Source organism: Hordeum vulgare, chromosome 5H, assembly GCF_904849725.1.
Source record: "Hordeum vulgare subsp. vulgare chromosome 5H, MorexV3_pseudomolecules_assembly, whole genome shotgun sequence".
NCBI classification, from domain to species: Eukaryota; Viridiplantae; Streptophyta; class Magnoliopsida; order Poales; family Poaceae; genus Hordeum; species Hordeum vulgare.
The window spans coordinates 565,418,229-565,446,029 of NC_058522.1; the positions used below are offsets into that span (position 1 = coordinate 565,418,229).

General features: G+C 44.1%; 1 protein-coding gene across 3 annotated transcripts; it reads left to right on the forward strand.

Moving 5' to 3' along the window:
• Window positions 1-23,456: 23,456 nt before the first annotated feature.
• LOC123399276 (cell number regulator 13-like) lies at window positions 23,457-25,414 on the forward strand. Of its 3 annotated transcripts, none has more exons than XR_006610348.1 (3): window positions 23,457-24,071; window positions 24,179-24,930; window positions 25,048-25,414. XR_006610348.1 is itself a non-coding variant. In XM_045093696.1 (2 exons), the coding sequence occupies exons 1-2, from the start codon at window positions 23,619-23,621 to the stop codon at window positions 24,455-24,457; spliced, it is 732 nt and encodes a 243-aa protein (XP_044949631.1). In that variant the 5' UTR covers window positions 23,457-23,618; the 3' UTR covers window positions 24,458-25,414. The 3 variants fall into 3 exon arrangements, 1 of the variants encoding a protein (XP_044949631.1); XR_006610349.1 differs by having other exon boundaries at window positions 23,459-24,071; window positions 24,185-24,930; XM_045093696.1 differs by having other exon boundaries at window positions 24,179-25,414.
• Window positions 25,415-27,801: the final 2,387 nt, after the last annotated feature.

A 27,801-nucleotide genomic window follows, 5' to 3' on the forward strand; every position in this document is an offset into this window, starting at 1 on the left:
AAGGTGTCCAGCGGCAACTCTGCCATTCGGGCTGCACGATGACAAGTAGTAATAACTAGATTGCTAACCACCAGCTCTGTCTTAAAATAACTGTCTCAACTTTGTACTAGCTCTATTATAAAATTGTACTAAGCTTAAGACATTTATTTTTAAAACGAAAAGAGTATACTATTATTAATTTATTGAACGTGGCTCGTTAGTGTCAAGACGGCTGTTTACGGGCGCGAGCGTACTCCCAAAAAAGGGCAGCGTTAACTTCGCGCGAGGACAATCCAGATAAAGAAACTTTCTACGACATGATTTCCTCCTCCGGTATAATTAATTGCATTCGTTCCTTTTTCAAAAAGCTACATTATTTGAACCGAGCGTCAGAACTGAGATTCATGGTTGGGTTTCTTACGACGAGTTCTTCAAAATTAGATCTCATATGGATAGGTTTCGACAAAAATATTTTGGGCAACTTCTGATGATATTGACATAACTTTAGTGCTATAGAAAAGCAATATTGTTTGGCTTAGTTGGACTGACTATTTGGTTGATTTTTATAAAAATGAAAAAATCACACAAAACATGAGACGCATTTAGTGCTACGTACAAGTAACTTCACTGCACTATGTGTATCTGTAAATCTTGTCAACTTTATCTCAACTTCCCTATTGTTGCTGCTCAATTGCATGTCATTGATGATCAGTTGCATGTGGTTGATGCTTAATTACCTACAAATGCTATGAAATTGTCAAACATTGATGCCCGATTGCCTATTAATGATGATCAGTTGCATATGCCTACAAATACAGTGAAATTGCTCAACTTTGGTGCTCAGTTGCCTACCATTGATGCTGAGTTGCCTGCTATTCATAAATAGTTGTCATAATTGCACTCGAGTATCATAGAAAAGTAAGCAACTTTTAGTGTGTTTTGTGCAACTCAAGTGCATCCAACAAGCAACTCATGTGTATACACACAATGTAATTCATCTAGCATCAAAGTTACTCCTTCTGAGCATTAAAGTTGCATCATCTAGCATCAAACTTACTTCTGCTTAGCACTAAAGTTGCATCATCTAGCATCAAATTTCTTTTGAAAAAAATCTTCAAAACATATTCATATGGGATCTCGTTTTGAAGAGTTCGTCGCGAGAAACACAATAATGAAAACATATCATAATTCTGACACACGGTTTGAAAGTTATAGTTTTTGAAGAAAAAAATCTTACAAGAATTAACGCACATCCAACGCATGCGGAGCCGAGCACGCACATCCAACGCATAATTTAATCATTTCAGTTTAGAAATAACTGATGTGCCATGTGGTTGCTAAAGGGTGAAGTTAGTTAACCTTCTAGTCACGGTAGACAACTTCGAAGGAATTTTTGTTGATAGGCAATCATACTACGCAGACTAATAAAAAGGTTGTTTTTTAGCACTAAGGTGTCCATCGGCAACTCTGCCATTTGGCATGTGTGGTGATACAAGTGGTGTCTCGCTACTGTAATAACTAGATTGCTAACTAGGTGGATCTCTATTCTTCACAATGGAATGCATGAGCTTACCTGTTTTATGCTATTTTACCTAGGAAAGAGTAGTAGGTTCTACCTAGGAGAGAATAGTACGCTCTAGCTAAGAAAGAGTTGTCATGAGGAACCCAATAATGAAAACATATCAATATTCAACCTTTTCTAGTTTATGACATTGTGTAGTGATACGTCTCAAACGTATCTATAATTTTTGATGGTTTCATGGTGTTATCTTGTCAACTTTGGATGTTTTATATACCTTTTACATCTTTTTTGGGACTAACTTATTAATTCAGTGCCAAGTGCCAGTTCCTGTTTTTTCTCTGTTTTTGACTCTTTTCAGATCTGATTTTGGAACGGAGTCCAAACGGAATAAAATCCCCGAAATAAATTTTTCCAGAACAGAAGAAGATCGGGGGACTTGAGGGCCAAGGCAGGAGGCCCACAGGGAGCCCACAAGCCCTGTAGCCGCGGCTAGGGGGGCCCGCGGCTACCAGGCTTGTGGCCCTCCTGGAGCTCCCCTGCCCTAGCTCTTTCGCCTATATATTCCCTAAAATCCCAGAAAAAATAAGGGCATCCACGAAACCACTTTTCCGCCGCCGCAAGCTTCCGTTTCCGCGAGATCTCATCTGGAGACCCTTCCCGGTGCCTTGCCGGAGGAGACTTTGGAGCTGGAGGGCTTCTACATCAACATCATTGCCTCTCCAATGACTCGTGAGTAGTCTACTTCAGACCTACGGGTCCGTAGTTAGTAGCTAGATGGCTTCTTCTCTCTCTTGGATCTTCAATACAAAGTTCTCCATGATCTTCATGGAGATCTATCCGATGTAATCCTCTTTGGCGGTGTGCTTGTCGAGATCCGATGAATTGTGGATTTGTGATCAGATTATCTATGAATTATATTTGAGTCTTTGCTGATTTCGTATATGCATGATTTGATATCCTTGTAAGTCTCACCGAGTCTTGGGTTTTGTTTGGCCAACTAGATCTATGATTCTTGCAATGGGAGAAGTGCTTGGTTTTGGGTTCATACCGTGCGGTGACCTTTCCCAGTGACAGAAGGGGCAGCAAGGCACGCATCATGTTGTTGCCATCAAGGGTAACAAGATGGGCTTTCATCATAGATTTGAGATTGTCCATCTACATCATGTCATCTTGCTTAAGGCGTTACTCTGTTCTTATGAACTCAATACACTAGATGCATGCTGGATAGCGGTCGACGTGTGGAGTAATAGTAGTAGATGCAGAAAGTGTCGGTCTACTTGTTTTGGACGTGATGCCTATATGTATGATCATTGCCATAGATAACGTCATGACTTTGCGCGGTTCTATCAATTGCTCGACAGTAATTCGTTCACCCACCGTCTACTTGCTTTCATGAGAGAAGCCACTAGTGAACACTACGGCCCCCGGGTCTACTCACAATTATCATCTCAACTTTTACTTTTACTTTGCTTTGTTTACATTTTGCTTTCAGTTCTCACTTTGCAAACAATATATAAGGTATTGACAACCCCTTCATAGCGTTGGGTGCAAGCTCTTTGTGTTTGTGCAGGTACTTGTGACTTGACGCGATCCTCCTACTGGATTGATACCTTGGTTCTCAAACTGAGGGAAATACTTACCGTCGCTGTGCTACATCACCCTTTCCTCTTCAAGGGAACACCAACACAAGGCTCCAAGGCCGCGGGGGAATCCTTTGCATATTTGCCAAGGAAATCCCTATAGGCGTAGCCAGCAGCAGAAGGATTTCTGGCGCCGTTGCCGGGGAGGAGGATCAAGTCAAGAATATTCTCCCGTCAACGTGCCAATTTCTGGCGCCATTGCCGGGGAGAGATCAAGTCAAGATCTATCCAAGTAGGTGTCGCAAACTCATCTCTTGCATTTACTTTGTTTGTCAGTTGCCTCTCGTTTTTCTAACCCCACTTTTCCTATTTGCCTTTTTTCGTTTTCCTTTTTCGTTCGCCCTTTTCTCTCGCTTGCTTTATGTTCGCTTGTGTGCCATGTGCCTTCAATATGCTTGCATCTTCGCTTGTGTGCCATGTGCCTTCAATATGCTTGCCTCATCCACTTGCTAATCTCTTTAAGAGATCCAATTATGTTGATCCAATTGCTAGTGAGTTGAGTGCACTTGACTATCTTTATGGAGTTTTGCTTGAGATGCGTGAATCTGAAAATTGTGAGGAAGAAATTTATGAAGTGATTCACGAGGGCTCCTTGGATGAAAAGAATCATTGCAATGGTTTCACTATAAATTCTATTAGTGACAATCATGCTAAAAATTTGCAAAACCCTAAGCTTGGGGATGCTAGTTTTGCTATGTCCACTACTTGTTGCAATGATCATGAGTGGGGCGATGATTTTTCTTATGATCTTGAAAATTTGTTTAAGCCTCATGATGAATATGATATTTGCAATATTATTGAAAGTGGGTTTGGAGAAGTCATGACTTTAGTTGATGATAATCCCACTATTTTTGAAGAGCGTCAACTTTGCATGCATGTGGATCATGAAAAGAATATCCTATGTGACAGTTACATTGTTGAATTCAAATATGATCCCACATGTAATTATTATGAGAGAGGAAAATATGGTGGTAGAAACTTTCATATCACTAAGTCACCTCTCGTTATGTTGAGATTGCTCTTGTCTCTTTCTTCTTCCTTGCATATGGTAACTATTGGTTGTCTTGCCAATTTGTTTTCCTATAAAATGCCTATGCATAGGAAGTATGTTAGACTTAGATGTTATTTTCACATGCTTTATGATGCTCTCGTTGTGCTTCAATTCTTGTCTTTTGTGTGAGCATCATTGATTTATCAATGCCTGGCTAAGGGCGTTAAACAATAGCGCTTGTTGGGAGGCAACCCAATAAATTTATCTTTTTCTTTCTGTTTTGTGTTTTCCACACTTTCATAATTCTGTTATGATTGTGTTTTTTGTGTTTCTTTTGCGTTTGTGCCAAGTGAAACCGTTATGATTAGTCTTGGGGATGATCGTTTGATCATGCTGGAAAAGACAGAAAGTTTCTGCTCACGAAAAGAATTTTCATTTTTTTTCTGTGAGAGCTTTTGAGTTGATTCTTTTTGCTGCTGATTGCTACGCAAATTCTTCAGACTATCGTAATTTTTCAGAATTTGTGAAGTACGAGAAGTATACGAAGTATACAGATTGCTACAGACTGGTCTGCTGTTAACATATTCTGTTTTTGTTGAGTTGGTTGCTTATTTTGATGAAACTATGGATAGTATCGGGGGTATTAGCCATGGAATATTGAAAATACAGTAACCCAACATCAACATAAGTAGAATTTAAGTTTGCTACAGTACCTAAGGAAGTGGTGATTTGCTTTCTTATACTAATGATATCACGAGTTTCTGTTTAAGTTTCGTGTTGTGAAGTTTTCAAGTTTTGGGTGAAGTTCTTATGGACAAAGAGATAAAGAGTTTCAAGAGCTCAAGCTTGGGGATGCCCAAGGCACCCCAAGTTGATTCAAGGATGCCGAAAAAGCCTAAGCTTGGGGATGCCCCGGGAAGGCATCCCCTCTTTCGTCTTCAATCCATCGGTAACGTTACTTGGGGCTATATTTTTATTCACCACATGTTATGTGTTTTGCTTGGAGCGTCTTGTATCGTATGAGTATTTTATTTTTGTTGTGTCACAATCTTCCTTGCTGCACACCTAGAGAGAGAGAATGCACTCACCGTGATTTTGTCGAGCTTCACTTATATCCTTTGGTTAGGCAATTCAGCTCACATGTGTTTCACTTATATCTTTTGAGCTGGTTGATTTTGCTTTATGTGTTTCACTTCTATCTTTTTTCACTTCTATCTTTTAGAGCACGGAAGTGCGTGGCGTGGTAGTTGATCTATGCTATGAAAGTAGTCTCAAAAGGGGTAGTTATCCAAAGGGATATGAAAACTTCCACCTTCTTGTGCATTGAGTAGTTAGAGAAGTTTGATTCATCTCAATTAGTTTTGAGTTGTGGCTGTGGTAATATTGAAGTTATACTAGCAAGGTGTTGTGGATCTAGAAATACTTGTGTTGAAGTTAGTGATTCCCGTAGCATGCACGTATGGTGAACCGCTATGTGATGAAGTCTGAGCATGATTAGTTTATTGATTGTCATCCTTTGTGTAGCGGTCGGGATCACGCGATGGTTTATACCTACCAACCCTTCCCCTAGGAGTATGCGTTGAATGATTTGTTTCGGTTACTACTAAAACTTTTGCAACAAGTATATGAGTTCTTCATGACTAATGTTGAGTCCATGGTTTAGACGCACTTTCACCTTCCACCATCACTATCTTCTTTAGTGTCGTGCAACTTTCGCCGGTGCATAAAGCCACCATTAGCCTCCCTCAAAACAGCCACCATACCTACCTACTATGGCTTTTTCAAAGCCATTCCGAGATATATTGCCATGCAACTACCACCATGACATGTGCCACCACTTCTACATTGCCATTGCATGATCATAAGATAGCTAGCATGATCTTTCCATTGATGTCTATGCCATGCTAGATCATTGTCACGGTACACTACCGAAGGCATTTCATATAGAGTCATCATTGCTCTAAGTTTTGAGTTGTAAGTGTGATGATCATCATTGATGGAGCATTGTCCCATGTGAGGAAATAAAAGAGGCCAGCGAAGCCCATTTACAAAAAGAGGCCAAAGATGCCCACAAAAAAGAGAGGCCAAAGAGCCCACCAAAAAAATGAGAGAAAAAGAGAGAAGGGACAATGCTACTATCTTTCCACACTTGTGCTTATTAAGCACCATGATCTTCATGATTGAGAGTATCTCGTTTTGTCACCACCATATAGCTAGTGGGAAATTTTCATTATATAACTTGGCTTGTATATTCCAATGATGGGCTTCCTCAAAATTGCCTTAGGTCTTCGTGAGCAAGCAAGTTGGATGCACACCCACTAGTTTTCTTTAAGAGCTTTCACATACTCTTAGCTCTAGTGCATCGTTTGTATGGCAATCCCTACTCATTCACATTGATATCTATTGATGAGCATCTCCATAGCTCATTGATATGAGTCGATGTGACCACTTCTCCTTGTTTGCCTTGCAACCTCCACCACACTCCATTCCACTTATAGTGCTAAAACCATGGCTCACGCTCATGTATTGCGTGAGAGTTGAAAAAGTTTGAGAAAGTAAAGGTGTGAAAACAATTACTTGGCCAATACCGAGGTTGTGCATGATTTAAATTCGTTGTGCAAGGATGATAGAGCATAGCCAGACTATATGATTTTGTAGGGATAACTTTTTTTTGGCCTTGTTATTTTGAAAGTTCATGATTACCTTGCTAGTTTGCTTGAAGTATTATTGTCTCCACGTCAATAGCAAACTATTGTTTTGAATCTAACGGATCTGAACATTCATGTCACATAAGAGGAGTTACAAAGGACATCTATGCTAGGTACCATGAAAGCATCAAAAATTCATTCTTTATCACTTCCCTACTCGAGGACGAGCAGGAGTTAAGCTTGGGGATGCTTGATACGTCTCAAACATATCTATAATTTTTGATGGTTTCATGTTGTTATCTTGTCAACTTTGGATGTTTTATATACCTTTTATATCTTTTTTGGGACTAACTTATTAATTCAGTGCCAAGTGCCAGTTCCTATGTTTTCTGTGTTTTTGACTCTTTTCAGATCTGATTTTGGAATGGAGTCCAAACGGAATAAAATCCCCGAAATGAATTTTTCAAGAACAGAAGAAGATCGGGGGACTTGAGGGCCAAGGCAGGAGGCCCACAGGGAGCCCACAAGCCGTGTAGCCGCGGCCAGGGGGGCCATGGCTACCAGGCTTGTGGCCCCCTTGGAGCTCCCCTGCCCTAGCTCTTTCACCTATATACTCCCTAAAATCCCAGAAAAAATAAGGGCGTCCACGAAACCACTTTTCCGCCGTCGCAAGCTTCCATTTCCGTGAGATCTCATCTGGAGACCCTTCCCAGTGCTCTGCCTGTTGGGGAACGTCGCATGGGAAACAAAAAATTTCCTACGCGCACGAAGACCTATCATGGTGATGTCCATCTACGAGAGGGGATGAGTGATCTACGTACCCTCGTAGACCGTACAGCAGAAGCGTTAGAGAACGCGGTTGATGTGGTGGAACGTCCTCACGTCCCTCGATCCGCCCCGCGAACAATCCCGCGATCAGTCCCACGATCTAGTACCGAACGGACGGCACCTCCGCGTTCAGCACACGTACAGCTCGACGATGATCTCGGCCTTCTTGATCCAGCAAGAGAGACGGAGAGGTAGAAGAGTTCTCCGGCAGCGTGACGGCGCTCCGGAGGTTGGTGATGACCTTGTCTCAGCAAGGCTCCGCCCGAGCTCCGCAGAAACGCGATCTAGAGGAAAAACCGTGGAGGTATGTGGTCGGGCTGCCGTGGAAAAGTCGTCTCAAATCAGCCCTAAAACCTCCGTATATATAGGTGGGAGGGAGGGGACCTTGCCTTGGGGCTCAAGGAGCCCCAAGGGGGTCGGCCGAGTCCAAGGGGGAGGACTCTCCCCCCCCCAAACCGAGTTGGACTTGGTTTGGTGGGAGGGAGTCCCCCTTCCTTCCCACCTCCTCCCTTTTTTTTCTTTCTCTCTTGATTTTCTTCTCCTTGGCGCATAGAGCCTTTTGGGCTATCCCACCAGCCCACTAAGGGCTGGTGTGCCACCCTCAAGGCCTATGGGCTTCCCCGGGGTGGGTTGCCCCCCCCCCCCCCCCCGATGAACTCCCGGAACCCATTCGTCATTCCCGGTACATTCCCGGTAACTCCGAAAACCTTCCGGTTATCAAATGAGGTCATCCTATATATCAATCTTCGTTTCCGGACCATTCCGGAAACCCTCGTGACGTCCGTGATCTCATCCGGGACTCCGAACAACATTCGGTAACCAACCACATAACTCAAATACGCATAAAACAACGTCGAACCTTAAGTGTGCAGACCCTGCGGGCTCGAGAACTATGCAAACATGACCTGAGAGACTCCTCGGTCAATATCCAATAGCGGGACCTGGATGCCCATATTGGATCCTACATATTCTACGAAGATCTTATCGTTTGAACCTTAGTGCCAAGGATTCATATAATCCCGTATGTCATTCCCTTTGTCCTTCGGTATGTTACTTGCCCGAGATTCGATCGTCAGTATCCGCATACCTATTTCAATCTCGTTTACCGGCAAGTCTCTTTACTCGTTCCGTAATACAAGATCCCGCAACTTACACTAAGTTACATTGCTTGCAAGGCTTGTGTGTGATGTTGTATTACCGAGTGGGCCCCGAGATACCTCTCCGTCACACGGAGTGACAAATCCCAGTCTTGATCCATACTAACTCAACTAACACCTTCGGAGATACCTGTAGAGCATCTTTATAGTCACCCAGTTACGTTGCGACGTTTGATACACACAAAGCATTCCTCCGGTGTCAGTGAGTTATATGATCTCATGGTCATAGGAATAAATACTTGACACGCAGAAAACAGTAGCAACAAAATGACACGATCAACATGCTACGTCTATTAGTTTGGGTCTAGTCCATCACGTGATTCTCCTAATGACGTGATCCAGTTATCAAGCAACAACACCTTGTTCATAATCAGAAGACACTGACTATCTTTGATCAACTGGCTAGCCAACTAAAGGCTTGCTAGGGACGGTGTTTTGTCTATGTATCCACACATGTAAATGAGTCTTCATTCAATAGAATTATAGCATGGATAATAAACGATTATCTTGATACAGGAATTATAATAATAACTATATTTATTATTGCCTCTAGGGCATAATTCCAACACTGCTGGAGGGGACTTTGGAGCTGGAGGGCTTCTACATCAACATCATTGCCTCTCCAATGACTCGTGAGTAGTCTACTTCAGACCTACGGGTCCGTAGTTAGTAGCTAGATGGCTTCTTCTCTCTCTTGGATCTTCAATACAAAGTTCTCCATGATCTTCATGGAGATCTATCCGATGTAATCCACTTTGGCGGTGTGTTTGTCGAGATCCGATGAATTGTGGATTTGTGATTAGATTATCTATGAATTATATTTGAGTCTTTGCTGATTTCTTATATGCATGATTTGATATCCTTGTAAGTCTCTCTGAGCCTTGGGTTTTGTTTGGCCAACTAGATCTATGATTCTTGCAATGGGAGAAGTGCTTGGTTTTGGGTTCATACCGTGCGGTGACCTTTCCCAGTGACAGAAGGGGCAGCAAGGCACGCATCGTGTTGTTGCCATCAAGGGTATCAAGATGGGCTTTCATCATAGATTTGAGATTGTCCATCTACATCATGTCATCTTGCTTAAGGCGTTACTCTGTTCTTATGAACTCAATACACTAGATGCATGCTGGATAGCCGTCGACGTGTGGAGTAATAGTAGTAGATGCTGAAAGTATCAGTCTACTTGATTTGGACATGATGCCTATATGTATGATCATTGCCATAGATAACGTCATGACTTTGCGCGGTTCTATCAATTGCTCGACGGTAATTTGTTCACCCACCGTCTACTTGCTTTCATGAGAGAAGCCACTAGTGAACACTACGGCCCCCGGGTCTACTCACAATTATCATCTCAACTTTTACTTTTACTTTGCTTTGTTTACTTTTTGCTTTCAGTTCTCACTTTGCAAACAATCTATAAGGGATTGACAATCGAATCTCGGGCAAGTTCTATACCGACAGACAAAGGGAATTGTATACGGGATTGATTGAATCCTTGACATCGTGGTTCATCCGATGAGATCATCGTGGAGCAAGTGGTAGCCACCATGGGTATCCAGACCCTGTTGATAGTTATTGGCCAGAGAGGTGTCTCGGTCATGTCTGCCTGTCTCCCGAACCCGTAGGGTCTACACACTTAAGGTTCGGTGACGCTAGTGTTAGAGGGAATTGTTATACGAGGTTACCGTAAGTTGTTCGGAGTCCCAGATGGGATCCCGGACGTCACGAGGAGCTCCGAAATGGTCCGGAGGTAAAGATTGATATATAGGACGGATGGTTTCGGACACCGGAAGTGTTTCGGGCATCACCGGTAACGTACCGGAGATGGCCCCGGGGGTCCACCGAAGGGGGGCAACGACCCCGGGAGGTAAGATGGGCCAAGTAGGGGAGGGAACCAGCCCCTAGGTGGGCTGGTGCGCCTCCCCACTCAGCCCAATGCGCAGGGGAGAGAAAGGGGGGGGGCAAACCCTAAGCCAGGTGGGCCTAAGGCGCACCAGGGGTGCGCCACACCCCTCCTCCCCCCCTTGGCCGTCGCACCAGCCCCCATCTAGGGCTGCCGCCCCCCCCAGGAGGGGGAAACCCTCAAGGGGGCGCAGCCCCTCCCTTCCCCTATATATACCGGGCACTTTTGGCCATTGGGAGATAGACTTTTCCCTCTCTCTCGGCGCAGCCCTGCCCTTCTTCCTCCTCCTCTCTGTCGGTGCTTGGCGAAGCCCTGCCGGGAGACCTCGTCTCTCCATCGACACCACGCCGTCGTGCTGCTGGAGTTCTTCCCCAACCTCTCCCTCCTCCTTGCTGGATCAAGGTGCGGGAGACGTCACCGGGCTGCACGTGTGTTGAACGCGGAGGTGTCGTAGTTCGGCACTAGATCGGAATCGCTGCGAGTACGACTCCATCAACCGCGTTCTAGCAATGCTTCCGCTTAGCGATCTTCAAAGGTATGAAGATGCTCTTACCCCTCTCTCGTTGCTGGTCTCTCCGTAGGAAGATCTGAATATGCGTAGGAAAATTTTGAATTTATGCTATGTAACCCAATAGTGGTATCAGAGCCAGGTTTTCTATGCGTAGATTATATGCACGAGTAGAACACAAAAGTTGTGGGCGATGATTTGTCAATTTGCTTGCCGCTACTAGTCTTATTATTTTCCGGCGGTATTGTGGGATGAAGCGGCCCGGACCGACTTTACACGTACGCTTACGTGAGACTGGTTCCACCAACAGACATGCACGCCGTGCATAAAGGTGGCTAGCGGGTGTCTGTCTCTCCTACTCTAGTTGGATTGGATTTGATGAAAAGGGTCCTTATGAAGGGTAAATAGCTTTGGCATATCATCGTTGTGGCTGTCACGTAGGTAAGAAGACGTTCTTGCTAGAAACCCAAATCAGCCACGTAAAACTTACAACAACAATTAGAGGATGTCTAACTTGTTTTTGCAGGGTTTGACATGTGATGTGATATGGCCAAAGTTGTGATGTTGCATGTATGATGTATGAGATGATCATGTTATTGTAATAGGTTTCACGACTTGCATGTCGATGAGTATGACAACCGGCAGGAGCCATAGGAGTTGTCTTAATTTATTGTATGAGATGCAACGCCATGTGCTTACTACTTTTACTTCATTGCTAACGGTTAGCTATAGTAGTAGTGATAGTAGTAGTTGGCGTGACGACTTCACGGAGACACGATGATGGAGATCATGATGATGGAGATCATGGTGTCACGCCGGTGACGATGATGATCATGCGATGCCTGAAGATGGAGATCGAAAGGGCAAAGATGATAATGGCCATATCATGTCACTATATGATTGCATTGTGATGTTTATCATGTTTTTCATCTTATTGCTTAGAACGACGGTAGCATAATAAGATGATCCCTCTTAAAATTTCGAGAACGTATTCCCCTAAGTGTGCACCGTTGCGAAGGTTCGTTGTCTCGAAGCACCACGTGATGATAGGGTGTGAGAGATTCTAACGTTCGCATACAACGGGTGTAAGCCAGATTTACACACGCGAAACACCTAGGTTGACTCAACGAGCTTAGCATGTACAGACATGACCTCGAATACAAGAGACCGAAAGGTCGAACATGAGTTGTATGGTTGGATACGATGAGCTAAAAAGGCTTATGTCCTTGATGCGCCGCTAGGTGACCCTCCCGCTCCCGCAGCAGCCCAGGACATTCTGAACGTCTGGCAAACGCGGAGTGATGACTACTCTCTGGTTAGGTGTTGCATGTTATACAGTTTAGAAACGGGGCTCCAAAGGCGTTTTGAGCAACACGGAGCATATGAGATGTTCCAAGAGCTGAAGCTAGTTTTTCAAGCTCATGCCCGTGTCGAGAGATATGAAGTCTCTGACAAGTTCTTTAGCTGTAAGATGGAGGAGAACAGTTCTATCAGTGAACACATACTCAAAATGTCTGGGTTACACGGTCGTCTGACTTCACTTGGAGTCGAACTTCCGGATGATGCTATAATTGACAGAATCCTCCAGTCTCTCCCACCAAGCTACAAAGGTTTTGTGCTTAACTACAACATGCAAGGGATGGAGAAGACCATTCCCGAGTTGTACTCGATGCTCAAGTCTGCAGAAGTTGAAATCAAGAAAGAGCATCAAGTGTTGATGGTCAACAAGACCACTAGTTTCAAGAAGGGCAAGGGTAAGAAGAACTTCAATAAAGACGGCAAAGCTGTTGCCACGCCCGGTAAGCCAGATGCCAGGAAGAAGAAGAAGAATGGACCCAAGCCTGAGACTGAGTGCTTCTATTGCAAGGGAAAGGGTCACTGGAAGCGGAACTGCCCCAAATACTTAGCAGACAAGAAGGCCGGCAACGTAAAAGGTATATGTGATATACATGTTATTGATGTGTACCTTACCAGCGCTCGTAGTAGCTCCTGGGTATTTGATACCGGTGTTGTTGCTCACATTTGCAACTCAAAGCAGGAACTGCGGAATAAGCGGAGACTGGCCAAGGACAAGGTGACGATGCGCGCCGGGAATGGTTCAAAGGTCGATGTGATCGCCGTCGGCACGCTACCTCTACATCTACCGTCGGGATTAGTCTTAAACCTTAATAATTGTTATTTAGTACCAGCTTTAAGCATGAACATTGTATCAGGGTCTTGCTTAATGCGAGACGGCTACTCATTTAAGTCAGAGAATAATGGTTGTTCTATTTATATAAGTGATATGTTTTATGGTCATGCTCCGCTGGTGAATGGTTTATTCTTGACGAATCTCGATCGTGATGTTACATATATTCATAGTGTGAGTACCAAAAGATGTAAAGTTGATAATGATAGTCCCACATACTTGTGGCACTGCCGCCTTGGTCATATCGGCGTTAAGCGCATGAAGAAGCTCCATACTGATGGACTATTAGAGTCTCTTGACTTTGAATCATTTGACACATGTGAACCGTGCCTCATGGGCAAGATGACTAAGACTCCATTCTCAGGAATAATGGAGAGAGCAACCGACTTATTGGAAATAATACATACTGATGTGTGTGGTCCAATGAACGTTGAAGCTCGCGGTGGCTATCGTTATGTTCTCACTCTCACCGATGATTTGAGTAGGTATGGGTATATCTACTTCATGAAGCACAAATCTGAGACATTTGAAAAGTTCAAGGAATTTCAGAGTGAGGTCGAGAATCAACGTGACAGAAAAATCAAGTGTCTACGATCTGATCGTGGAGGAGAATATTTGAGTCACGAGTTTGGCACACACCTAAGGAAGTGTGGAATCGTTTCACAACTGACGCCGCCTGGCACACCGCAACGCAACGGAGTGTCTGAACGTCGTAATCGCACTTTATTAGATATGGTACGATCTATGATGTCTCTTACCGACTTACCGCTATCATTTTGGGGATATGTATTAGAAACTGCAGCATTCACTTCAAATAGGGCACCGTCTAAATGCGTTGAGACGACACCGTATGAACTATGGTTTGGCAAGAAACCTAAGTTGTCGTTTCTTAAGGTTTGGGGCTGCGATGCTTATGTGAAGAAACTTCAACCAGAAAAGCTCGAACCCAAAGCGGAGAAATGCGTATTCATAGGATACCCTAAGGAAACTATTGGGTATACCCTCTATCTTAGATCCGAAGGTAAAATCTTTGTTGCCAAGAACGGATCCTTTCTAGAGAAAGAGTTTCTCTCGAAAGAAGTAAGTGGGAGGAAGGTAGAACTTGATGAGGTAATTACACCCCCTCTCGAACAGGATAGTAGTGCAGCGCGGGAAGTTGTTCCTGTGGCGCCTACACCAACTAAAGAGGAAGTTATTGATAATGATCATGAAGCTTCGGATCAAGTTACTACTGAACCGCGAAGGTCCACGAGGGCACGCTCCGCACTAGAGTGGTACGGAAACCCTGTGATGGAAATCATGTTGTTAGACAACGATGAACCTTCGAACTATGAAGAAGCGATGGCGGGCCCGGATTCCAACAAATGGCTTGAAGCTATGAAATCCGAGGTAGGATCCATGTATGAGAACAAAGTATGGACTCTGGTGGACTTACCCGATGACCGGCGAGCCATAGAAAATAAATGGATCTTCAAGAAGAAGACTAATGCAAACGGTAATGTAACCGTTTATAAAGCTCGACTTGTCGCAAAGGGTTTTCGACAAATTCAAGGAGTTGACTACGAAGAGACTTTCTCTCCCGTAGCGAAGCTGAAATCAGTCCGAATCATGTTAGCAATTGCCACCTTTTATGGTTATGAAATTTGGCAAATGGATGTCAAAACAGCATTCCTTAACGGAAACCTTAAGGAAGAGTTGTATATGATGCAAGCAGAAGGTTTTGTCGACCCTAAGGGTGCTAACAAAGTGTGCAAGCTCCAGCGCTCCATCTATGGGCTGGTGCAAGCATCTCGGAGTTGTAACATTCGCTTTAATGAGGTGATTAAAGCGTTTGGGTTCATACAGGTTTACGGAGAAGCCTGTGTGTACAAGAAAGTGAGTGGGAGCTCTGTAGCTTTCCTCATACTGTATGTGGATGACATATTATTGATGGGGAATAATATAGAGATGTTGGAGAGCATAAAGGCCTATTTGAACAAGAGTTTTTCAATGAAGGACCTTGGCGAAGCTGCATACATATTAGGCATCAAGATCTATAGAGATAGATCAAGAGGCCTCATAGGTCTTTCGCAAAGTACATACCTTGACAACATATTGAAGAAGTTCAATATGGAAAACTCAAAGAAAGGGTTCTTGCCAATTTTGCAAGGTATGAGATTGAGTAAGACTCAGTCGCCGACCATGGCAGCAGATAGAGAGAAGATGAGTTCTGTCCCCTACGCTTCAGCCGTAGGCTCTCTAATGTATGCCATGCTGTGTACCAGACGTGATATAAACCTTGCCATAAGTTTGGTAGGGAGGTACCAAAGTGATCCCGGTATGGAACACTGGACAGCGGTCAAGAATATCCTTAAGTACCTGAAAAGGACTAAGGAAATGTTTCACGTTTATGGAGGTGACGAAGAGCTCGTCGTAAAGGGTTACGCCGACGCTAGCTTCGACACAGATCCGAATGACTCTAAGTCACAGACCGTATATGTATATGTTTTGAATGGTGGGGCAGTGAGCTGGTGCAGCAACAAGCAAGAAGTCGTGGCAGCATCTACATGTGAAGCGGAGTACATAGCTGCTTCAGAAGCAGCTCATGAAGGAATTTGGATGAAGGAGCTCATCACCGACCTTGGAGTGGTTCCAAGCGCGTCGGGTCCAATGACACTCTTCTGTGATAACACTAGGGCCATTGCCATAGCCAAGGAGCCCAGGTTTCACCGGAAGACGAAGCACATCAAACGCCGCTACAACTCCATCCAGGACCATGTCCAGAGTGGAGTGATAGATATTGTAAAGTACACACAGATCTGAATATTGCTGACCCGTTGACTAAACCTCTGCCACGAGCAAAACATGATCAACACCATAATGTTATGGGTGTTCGATACATCACAATGTAACTAGATTATTGACTCTAGTGCAAGTGGGAGACTGTTGGAAATATGCCCCAGAGGCAATAATAAAATGGTTATTATCATATTTCCTTGTTCATGATAATCGTCTATTGTTCATGCTATAATTGTATTAACAGGAAACAGTAATACATGTGTGAATAAATAGATCACAATGTGTCCCTAGCAAGCCTCTAGTTGGCTAGCTCGTTAGTCAATAGATGATCATGGTTTCCTGATCATGGGCATTAGATGTCATTGATAACGGGATCACATCATTGGGAGAATGATGTGATGGACAAGACCAAATCCTAAGCATAGCACTAGATCGTATTGTTCGTATGCTAAAGCTTTTCTAATGTCAAGTATCTTTTCCTTCGACCGTGAGATTGTGCAACTCCCGGATACCGAAGGAGTGCTTTGGGTGTATCAAACGTCACAACGTAACTGGGTGACTATAAAGGTGCACTACGGGTACCTCCGAAAGTGTCTGTTGGGTTGGTACGAATCGAGATCGGGATTTGTCACTCCGTGTGACGGAGAGGTATCTCTAGGCCCACTCGGTAGAACATCATCATGAGCTCAATGTGACTAAGGAGTTAGTCACACGATGACGTGCTACGGAACGAGTAAAGAGACTTACCAGTAACGAGATTGAACAAGGTATTGGTATACCGACGATCGAATCTCGGGCAAGTTCTAAACCGACAGACAAAGGGAATTGTATACGGGATTGATTAAATCCTTGACATCGTGGTTCATCCGATGATATCATCGTGGAGCAAGTGGGAGCCACCATGGGTATCCAGACCCCGTTGATAGTTATTGGCCAGAGAGGTGTCTCGGTCATGTCTGCCTGTCTCCCGAACCCGTAGGGTCTACACACTTAAGGTTCGGTGACGCTAGTGTTAGAGGGAATTGTTATACGAGGTTACCGTAAGTTGTTCAGAGTCCCAGATGGGATCCCGGACGTCACGAGGAGCTCCGGAATGGTCCGGAGGTAAAGATTGATATATAGGATGGATGGTTTCGGACACCGGAAGTGTTTCGGGCATCACCGGTAACGTACCGGGACCACCGAGACCACCGGAGGTGGCCCCGGGGGTCCACCGAAGGGGGGCAACGACCCCGGGAGGTAAGATGGGCCAAGTAAGGGAGGTAACCAGCCCCTAGGTGGGCTGGTGCGCCTCCCCACTCAGCCCAATGCGCAGGGGAGAGAAAAGGGGGGGGGGGCAAACCCTAAGCCAGGTGGGCCTAAGGCCCACCAGGGGTGCGCCACACCCCTCCTCCCCCTTTGGCCGCCGCACCAGCCCCCATCTAGGGCTGCCGCCCCCCAGGAGGGGGAAACTCTCAAGGGGACGCAGCCCCTCCCTTCCCCTATATATACCGGGCACTTTTGGCCATTGGGAGATAGACTTTTCCCTCTCTCTCGGCGCATCCCTGCCCTTCTTCCTCCTCCTCTCTGCCGGTGCTTGGCGAAGCCCTGCCGGGAGACCTCGTCTCTCCATCGACACCACGCCGTCGTGCTGCTGGAGTTCTTCCCCAACCTCTCCCTCCTCCTTGCTGGATCAAGGTGCGGGAGACGTCACCGGGCTGCACGTGTGTTGAACGCGGAGGTGCCGTAGTTCGGCACTAGATCGGAATCGCTGCGAGTACGACTCCATCAACCGTGTTCTAGCAACGCTCCGCTTAGCGATCTTCAAAGGTATGAAGATGCCCTTACCCCTCTCTCGTTGCTGGTCTCTCCATAGGAAGATCTGAATATGCGTAGGAAAATTTTGAATTTATGCTACGTAACCCAACATCCTCCACAATATTTTCAAAGTGTTCCATCAAAATGATAGGTTCAGTAATTGTGACTAATTCATGGTTTGATGAATTAGGCATCTCCTGATTAGATGAGGTAGCTATATCCTTCATGGGAAAGATATCTTCGAAGAAAGTCGCATCATTCGACTCCATGATTGTATCGACATGCATGTCAGATACCTCAGATTTTACAACCAATAATCTATATCCAATGCTATGAAAAGCATATCCCAGAAAAACACAATTCACAGTTTTTGGTCCTAGCTTGCGCTTCTTTGGGATTGGCACATTAACTTTCGCCAAACAACCCAGGTTCGTAGATATGAGAGTTTTAACCTTTTCTTTTCCCATTCCTCGAATGGAGTTATCTCTTTGTTCTTTGTGAGAACTCGATTCAGGACATGACATGCAGTCAATATCGCCTCCCCCCACCATGCCTTGGAGAGACCCGATGTATCTAACATGGCGTTAACCAAATCAGTTAGAGTACGGTTCTTTCTTTCGGCTATCCCATTTGATTGAGGTGAATAGGGAGGCGTCCTCTCATGGATTATACCATGTTCCACACAGAAATAATCAAATTCATTTGAGAAATACTCTCCTCCACGATCGGACCTAAGCCTCTTGATCTTTCGATCAAGTTGGTTTTCTGCTTCAGCTTTATAGATCTTGAAAAAGTTCAAAGCCTCATCCTTAGACTTCAGAAGATACACTCGGCAGTATCTAGTGGAGTCATCAATTAGTGTCATGAAATATTTCTTTCCACCTTTTGTCAAAATGTCATTCATTTCACATAGATTTGAATGTATGAGCTCTAGCGGTGCTAGATTTCTCGTTTCGGCAGTCGTGTGAGACTTACGAGGTTGTTTGGCTTGCACACAAACTTGACACTTAGATCCCTTGACGGTGTTAAAGCTAGGGATTAAGTTCAATTTGACTAGTCACGACATGCAACCAAAATTAACATGACAAAGACGTGAATGCCACACATTTGATTCACTATTGTTGTAAACATGATTAACAACTTTATTGCAAACGTCCGCCAAGGATAAACGGAACAGGCCTCCTGACTCGTAGCCCTTACCAACAAAAGTTCCATACTTGGATATTACAGATTTATTAGACTCAAAGACAAGCTTGTAGCCATCTCTACACAAAAGAGATCCGCTAACAAGATTTTTATTGACGGAGGGGACATAATGCACGTTCTTCAGCCGCACGACCTTTCCCGAAGTAAACTTCAGATCGACCATGCCAACACCACGAACAGAAGCACGTGAACCGTTGCCCATCAGGACGGTGGAAGTTCCCGCGGACTGATAAGATGAAAACATGGAAATATCTCCGCATATATGCACATTAGCACCCGTGTCAATCAACCAATCAGGAAAATGACATACTGAAAGAATAGTGGGTAATATACCATACCCAACATCCTCAACGTCAGTGTCAGCAATGACGACATTAGCAGATTTGCCGTCTTTCCCATGTTGACGCTTGTCATAACGATTAGGGCAGTTAGGTGCCCAATGATCAAGATCTCCACACACATGACAAACACCTTTCTTCTTGTCATTCTTCTTCTTGAAGTTGGTGTGTTGTACAACCTTGTTCTTCCCATCGAACTTTGCTTTACCATCAAACTTGCCCTTGTTCTTGAAATTGTGGGGCTGGAAGTTTTTCTTCTGTACCAGATTGGCACTAGAACCTCCCTCAATAGCTCGAGCACGTGTGTCTTTTGCTCTCGCCTTTTCTTCCACATCAAGAGTGCCTATGAGATCCGGAACGGAAAACTCGTGTCTCTTATGCTTCAGTAAGGTAGCAAAGTTCCTCCACGAAGGAGGAAGTTTAGTGATGATGCCTCCGGCAACAAACTTGTCCGGTAGCAAGCAATTGAAGTGCTCAAGTTCTCTTGCAAATGACTGTATGTCGTGAGCTTGCTCAACCACAGAGCGCTCTTCAGTCATCCAGTAGTCATAGAATTGTTCCATGATGTACAACTCAGTGCCAGCATCCGAGACCCCAAACTTGGTCTCGAGTGCATCCCACATATCTTTTCCATTATCAATTGACGCATAAGCATCAACTATGTTCTCACCAAGAACGCTCAAGAGAGCAACCTTAAACAAGATATCCATTTTCTGAAAGGCTAGCTCATGTTGAGCATCATGATCTCCTTCAGGTTTGCCAAGAGTGGCGTCATAGCAGCTCATGGTTTGAAACCATAGAACAACTCTCACATGCCATCTCTTGTAGTGAACACCCTCAAACATAGGAGGTCTCATGGAGGCAGCAAAACCACTCGGGGGTGAATTGCCTATAATAAGGTTTTTGAATTGTTGGAAATATAAGCAATTTACCATAGGATTTTATTATAGAAAAATCTAGAAAAAACATAAACATCATAATAAAGAAGGAAGAAGGCATGAAATATAGAGATGAAATGAAAAAAGATATGTGCACATATGATCTAGAAAAGAACATATGTGTAACCGTTCTATATAGACAAGGTATCATATAAAGTGATGAACAGAAACGTAACATATCTAGAAGAGATACTATAGCAAGAAGTTGCGGTAGGAACTGAAAGAAGAAGAACATGAGTACGTACTGAGTTGCGACAGCAGTAGGATTGGTGTTGGCGTTGTCGTTGACCATGTTATCAGAGAGGTGGTCGACCTCGGGGAAGTAGTCATCGTCCGGGAAGAAATCGTCGGTGTCCGTGATGGAAGCCAGTAGTCGCGCTGAGCGCTCCCCAAAAACCTTATCGCCCTTCTCCCGTACAGGACTCGAAGAGACGGAGTTTCGGAGGCCTACTGTCCCGACGAACGGTGCACACCGCAAGACGGGATGGGGAAGAACGTAGCAGTAGCACAGGGAAAGGAACCGGTGGCGAAGGGAACTTCTGATGCTTCTTCTCTGGAGAGGAGCGACCTCTCTTTTATAGGCGCAGGAGAAGGAGGCGAGAGGCCAGCGTCGGGAGCCGAAGAGAGCGACCGGATATGAAACGAACAGACAGCAGCAGAAACTGCAATGTTTGCTTTCAAAATCCACTAGCAAAACGTTCAGCTTCTCTGAGTGGACTTTCGTATATCAGTCGTGCGTGGCAAAATTTAGTTCGGCTCGTTCCCGCAACCCGCGTCGTGACGAGGCGAGGCGGGCGACGGAGGAGGAGGAGGAGCGCGCGTGTATGTCTCTCTTGTTCTCAAGCTCATACATGTGTGGAAACATCCTTCCTTATAAGGAGGTCCAACTCCCTCTAAACTAGCAGTGTGGGACTAAACATTTCCACCTCTTGCCTTGCACAAATAGATTGCGTAGGCATCTAGGATTTAATAGGAATTATATATTGGGCTGACCCAAATAATTATACAAAATTCCAGCAGTAGGAAGAGGATATGCAGGCAACCAATCAACATGTGTATGTTACTTTTTTTTTGCCTTCATATGCTTAGGGAGGCTCTGATGAGATAAATATGTAAAGTGCCTAAAAACGATGCGAGCAACCAAATGCTTCTTCACTCCGTTCTCTAAATGCTGCTCATATAGTGCATGGACATATATGGTTCTTTTAGTCTAGTGATGAAAAGGAATATTCAAGGGAAAATCTAACTAGCCGCGCCGTATCTCATGCTTACCGTGCGGCGGCTTGTCCTCATGCGGGTATCGCACGCACGACCAGTGAGCCAGCGCAACCGCATACTCCTCACCGCACTGTTGCTATAGTACACCGCTACTTTCCACGGAAAACGTTCGTACTGCCACAGAATGTGTGATCACTATGCCCCAGAAAACATCAGTGTTTGGCAAAGTACGCATCGGCATGGCTCTTTACAGTCATCATGTTTTTGCGGTAAGCATGTTTAATCCTTGCGACGGTGCTTTTTTCCGACAAATCCACGTTGTTATATACATATCTAAAATATAATGTTGACTAGTAAATAAATTCCAATCTAAAATATACAACTAAGCACGAAACTAAGCTTCAAAAATAGACAACTAAGTACTTGTAATTTGGGCAACTAAAACATATTTAATGACAACTAAGTAATTTAAATATGACAACTAAATATGGTTAAAATCTGGCAGCTAAGTCCGCAACCTAAAATATTCATATTGAATACCAAGTACTTGTAATCTGATAAGTATTTTATAATCTAGCAAAACAAGTACTATTTGGTGGCTGCGCGTAAGCACCCCTGCATCACATGACGAGATTTATGAGACAACACGCATAATTAGGTAGAATTAAAATAACAAGCTACTTATTTTAATCTGGAAACTAAGAACTCTTTAATCTGGAAACTAAGTATTTTTCTAGCATGGCAACTAAAAACTTTTTAATCTGGAAACTAGGTATTTTTGGCAACTAAGAACTCTTTAATCTGAAAACAAGCTACTTTCTACATGGCAATTAAGAACTTTTTAATCTGAAAAGTAGGTTTCTTTCTACCATGGCAACTGAGAGCTTTTTAATCTGAAACTTAGGTTTCTTTTCTACCATGGCAACTGAGAACTTTTTAATCTGAAACTTAGGTTTCTTTTCTACCATGGCAACTAAGAACCTTTTTAAGCTGGAAACTACGTATTTTTTCTAGCATGGCAACTAAGAGCCTTTTTATCTAGAAACTACGTGTTTTTCCTAGCTTGGCGACTACGAACCTTTTAAGCTGGAAATTAAGCGTTCTTCTAGCATGGTAACTAAGTACTTCTAAGCATTTTTTTAGCATGATAAGTAAGAACGGGTAGTTTGGAGACTAAGCATTTGCACGGTAAGTAAACACCTCTAATCTGGAAACTAGGCACATTTTAGCATGTCAACTAAGCTCTTCTTGTAATCTAGAAACTGAGCAATTTTTAGCTTGGCAATTAATCACTTTTTCTTCCTTCATTTTTTCACACTAACAGTGGTTATAAGATGCGTTGTCTAATGAGAAATTTGATGTTTCTTTGGACAAAAGAAGCAGGTGCGAACGGTAAAAACGACATGGCCAGTCTAGGATAGAATAAACGAGGAGCCATGCATGTATGCGCTGTCAGCCTAGCAAGACGCGTACCATACTTTTTCTCTGTTTGCATGTGCGTAGTATTTGGCTACCGGGCCGCCCCACGAGAACGCAAACATGCGGCGCCGCTACGGCGTCCAATATTCAAATCTTGAACAGTTGGCCGTGTCACGTCGGACCGGTCACCCTAGGCCTTGCTCATTTTCATTTCTGACAAATGGTTCATTCTAGAAGCCTGAAGTTTCCGGGAACCTGTCCATCTTTGGACCCATCTTAAGCTATCTCTGTCCAAATGTCAATAATGGAGGCATGATTGAAAAATCAAATAATTGAGCACATGGTGTGTATTGACTATACTATTGCCCATACGCTGGTCAAAGTCATCGCCTTCACTTGTCTACACCATATCTCGCGGGCGGCCTTTTTATGAGCAGCTAGTTGGGTCTTGCTCTCCCTGATCCAGTTTCAGAGTGAACACGTACGTCCTCCTCCTCCTCTTGGGACACTGGCTGGCTCTGCTCCTCCAAGATTGATCCTGAACCAAACCAAGATAAGAAATGGCTCTAGCTGGTCAGGCCGCCATGGTTGCGCAGTTTGCAGGAGTGGACGCCTACGGGCTCATCAAGATGATCGCCGACGCGGCGCAGACGGTCCGGAGGAACAGAGCCACCTGCCTGCAGCTCGCGCGCCGCGCCAGGATGATCGGGGACCTGATGCACCAGCTCCACGCCGCGCACCTCATGCAGCAACCGGAGACGAGGAACCCCATGGAGCAGCTGGAGGAGACGCTCCGGCGCGCGCTGTCGCTCGTCAGGTCCTGCCAGCGCCGCGGGTACCTCTACCGGTGCCTCATGGGGGCGCGGCACGCCGACGAGCTCCGCGAGGTGCAGGGTGAGATCACCTTCTACCTCCAGCTTTTCCCTCTCCTCAGCTACGTCGACACCACCCTCACCTGGGTCAGGCTCCTCAACAAACCTGCTCCTGCTCCTCAACCTACTTCATGCAAAGAGGTACAGCCAGTTCCAAGCCAGTTATAAACTCAATTCTCAACTTCTCTCTTCTGCCTTCCTGATTATATATGGACAACTTATGCTTTGTCATCTGTTTCTTTCTACAGGCACAGGCACAGGCACCTGTGGTAAGACCATATTTTGTGCCGGATGAATGGTGCTTGCTAGTTATTCATTCAGGAAGTACACCTTGGCACTGTATTTATTACGCGTGGTTTACATCCTTCTCTTCTTGTAATAATTCATTTTGGCAAAATTTATTTTGGCATCTATCTGCAGGAGTTAAAATTGTTATGCGACTGACCGATTATTTCTTTTCTGATCACTTCATTGGAAGGATTAGCAATTATCTAGCTAGCACAATGTTTCTGACAACTGCTAGTTAGCACTTGTGCTTCTCAATCTCATGTGTCGCGTTAGCGCTGTTGTCTCTTGGAAAATCTGGCTGGCATAGACTGAAATTCAAGTTCACCCTATCCAAACCGCAATTGTAAGTCGATCGGTCTTTCGTTCGTGTGCAAAATAGGTATGTTGGTATTTTCTCTTCCTTGCAGAAGATCAGATCATAGTTGAGAACTGACCATGAGAATCTTGTGTATTATTGTTTGTTTGCCACTCGAGTTATTGGTTGTTCACCTTGCATCCGAAAGCTCACATTTTGATCCATCAGGATCACAAAGTTGCAGTTTCGGAGGCGCAGTCGCAGTCGCACTCGCAGGTGCCGTTGAATCATCAGCGTAAAGAAGCTTCCATGCATGCCCCCTTCACATGGTGCAACCCTCCAGGTTCAAAGGGTAGCCCGTGTATTGCATCACACATGACTTTGCTTGAAGGCCCTCTCTCATCTACATAAACAAAGGTAGCTTTGTATACCCAATTACTCCTATTTAGGAAGAAATAACCATCTAGCGAAAAATTAATGGCAATAAATAGTTTATAATTTTTCATCTGATCTTCACTTGTAATTTTTCACCAGCTTCAACCTCAGCTTTCTGAAGAATAGGAGGTGACCACGGAAGCAGCAACGAGTCTCAAGCCCAGTGGACTGTACAAATGATCCAGGCTTCAGAGCAGATAGAAAATTAGATGAGCGAATCATAGGACCTTGGTTCCAGCAAAACTTTCCTCGTTATTGAAGAACTTCTGATCCCAAAGAAACCCGTTTTGCAATGCTCGCGGCTAGAGCTACAGATTTACATAAACTGCGGAGATAATACTGGTTCTCACAGATAGTTCTCCGTTGCCTTGTGGCCATTGGCCGTGAGTTTCTCGAACAAATACGCATATGCCCTACTTTATATCAATAAAGTCGCACGGCAAAATGATAAAAGTTATTGAGGAAATTCTTAAGAGCTGATCAAAGAAAATACTTCCTCGGTTTTTAAATGTAAGTGTTTTTAAAAATTTATCTATGGACTAGATACAAAACAAAATGAGTGAATACTCTAAAGTACTCCCTCCGTCTTAAAAATTTTGTCTTAGGTTTGTTTAAATATGAACGTATCTAGTCAAATTTTAGTATTTAGATACATCCATTTTAAGATAATGTTAAGACAAGAATTTTAAGACGGAGGAAGTATGGAGGAACGGAACCAAAATTCAAACAATTGGGGGGGGGGGGGAGAAGAAAATTTTCTTATAGTGTACTGGTTGGCCGAGAAAAAAATATGTTTACACTATAGCCTAGGTTAATGAAACTAAATTTCATCAAACAAAGAAAACAAGTGGCGACTCAGAAGAATTCGTTTTTCAGTAAAAGTTGCTATAAAGTAAATGCAAAAGGCAATTCTCCATGTAGGGCATCTTTAAAGCTGACACATAAATGGAAATGGTAAATGTCTGTTTTATGTCGGACGTGGCCCACAGACATGATACAGGAAGGAATCATTCAAGGGAAAATCTAAGTTAAAGCGTGCGCACAATCGCATTTCCGTGCGGCGGGCTCATGCATGCGGATTCCAGCAGGGTTGCTGCAGTATTTTGCTGGTGGTGCACTACAAGTGCTGAGCGCTACAGCGCATGCACACCTGCGCGTTGCTGTGAGCTACAGTTCGGAGCACAACATGCATTTGCATGCTTCACTACAGTGATTTGCATGTGTCCAGTAGCAGTGATTTGCATTTTTGCATAGAAGCTTGTGTTTTCCAACTAACACACGTCTATTATCTATAGAACAATGTTGACTGCATGTTACGTATTAAAAATTCAGATGGCTATAAACAACACGGCAAGCTTCATGACAATTTAACACAATTAACCAGATAGGCAAGCACAACATATTCTGGCAATTGAATGTTAATTTTGGCAAGCTATAAGAAAAAAATGACAACTTGGCATAATTAAAATTGACAAATAGTGTGCAACTTTTCTTGGCACGCTGTATGAAATAAAACTCACAAGTCAGCAGAATTAAGATGACAATTAGTGTGTATTTTTTTGGCAAACTATATGAAATAAAAATGCCAACTCGACAGAATTAAAATGACAACTAATCTGTAATTTTTTACCTGCAAAAAATAAATAATAAGTATTGTTTGGAAGCCATATGAAAATAAAATGGTAACACTTGGCACAAATAAAAACTGATAACTAGAATGTAAAAAAGCTGGCAGCTAAGTTAATTTAATCAGGTCATTAAGTGACTCATAATCTGACAACTAAGTGATAGTAATCTGGTAACTATTGATGAAAAAAAGAGTTGTCGAAACATATCGACATGGGATCTAGTTTTGAAGATCTCGTCGCGAGGAAGCTAATGGTGAAAGCGGATCGTCAATTGGATTTACGGTTGAGGAAATAATACTTTTTGAAAATGCAAAGTTAGAGGAATCTTTCCTGATGTCACACTTCTGTATTGGTTTGTATGCATGTGAGATAACCGCCGCATGGGAAGGCGATGGTGCGGCGCCGCTGTGTAGTAGCATCCATCATTCAATGCTATTTACAAATTAATTCGGTTGAGAGAAGAGAAAATATTAGGGGATCCATATGAAGAGAGAGAAAAGAGAGAAGCATCATGCGGAGGGCTTTTTATTGGTCAAGTGCATGCCCGCACTCCGGTATAGCTCTTTCATTTTTGCATCATTTTTGCATCGGATTTGTCAAAAGACGGATGTGCGGACCACTTCGCAGACCAATGGAGGTCTCCATTGAATGACAAAAATAGTTATTGTAACGCCCCGGACACACCTGCCGACGGTCGTTACTCCTGGCGGGATCTAGACTGGCCCCACATATTAATACTAGTCTTTTCTGCGCACTTTGTCCTCACTCATGCGCACCGGGGACCAACTTCCCGGTCGGTCACCCATCCTAGAACTACTCCAAGCCAAGCACACTTAACCTGGGAGTTCTGTTCGAATTTGCTCCCGGAAAAGAAGGAATTCCTTATTGATATGAGTAGTCTATCATCCCTAATAAGTCAGGCTATCACATACACCACCACTCAGAGGAACCGACGTCCTCGTCGGGCCACAGGAACGTTCCCTCTTGGTACAAACGTCTGTGCATCCAGTCCAGTACATGTACCATGTCGTGTGTCATGACGGGTCACAAACGTCATGAAAAACATGACCGCACACCTGTCCGCAAACATCCGTGTAACCGCAAGGGTCGGCTCTGATACCAAACTTGTAACGACCAAGATGCGGTCCTTTCCGATCTGGGGGTCGAGGCCCCGAATAGGAAAGAAGCGCATCTAAGTGTTTCGCAAGCAAGTAAACATAGCAAA

Bases quoted from the DNA above. Each gene is read 5' to 3' on its own strand.
- LOC123399276 (XM_045093696.1), top strand. From the start codon at position 23,619: ATGGCTCTAGCTGGTCAGGCCGCCATGGTTGCGCAGTTTGCAGGAGTG. The intron at 24,072-24,178 runs GTACAGCCAGTT...TTCTTTCTACAG, and splicing joins AACCTACTTCATGCAAAGAG to GCACAGGCACAGGCACCTGT.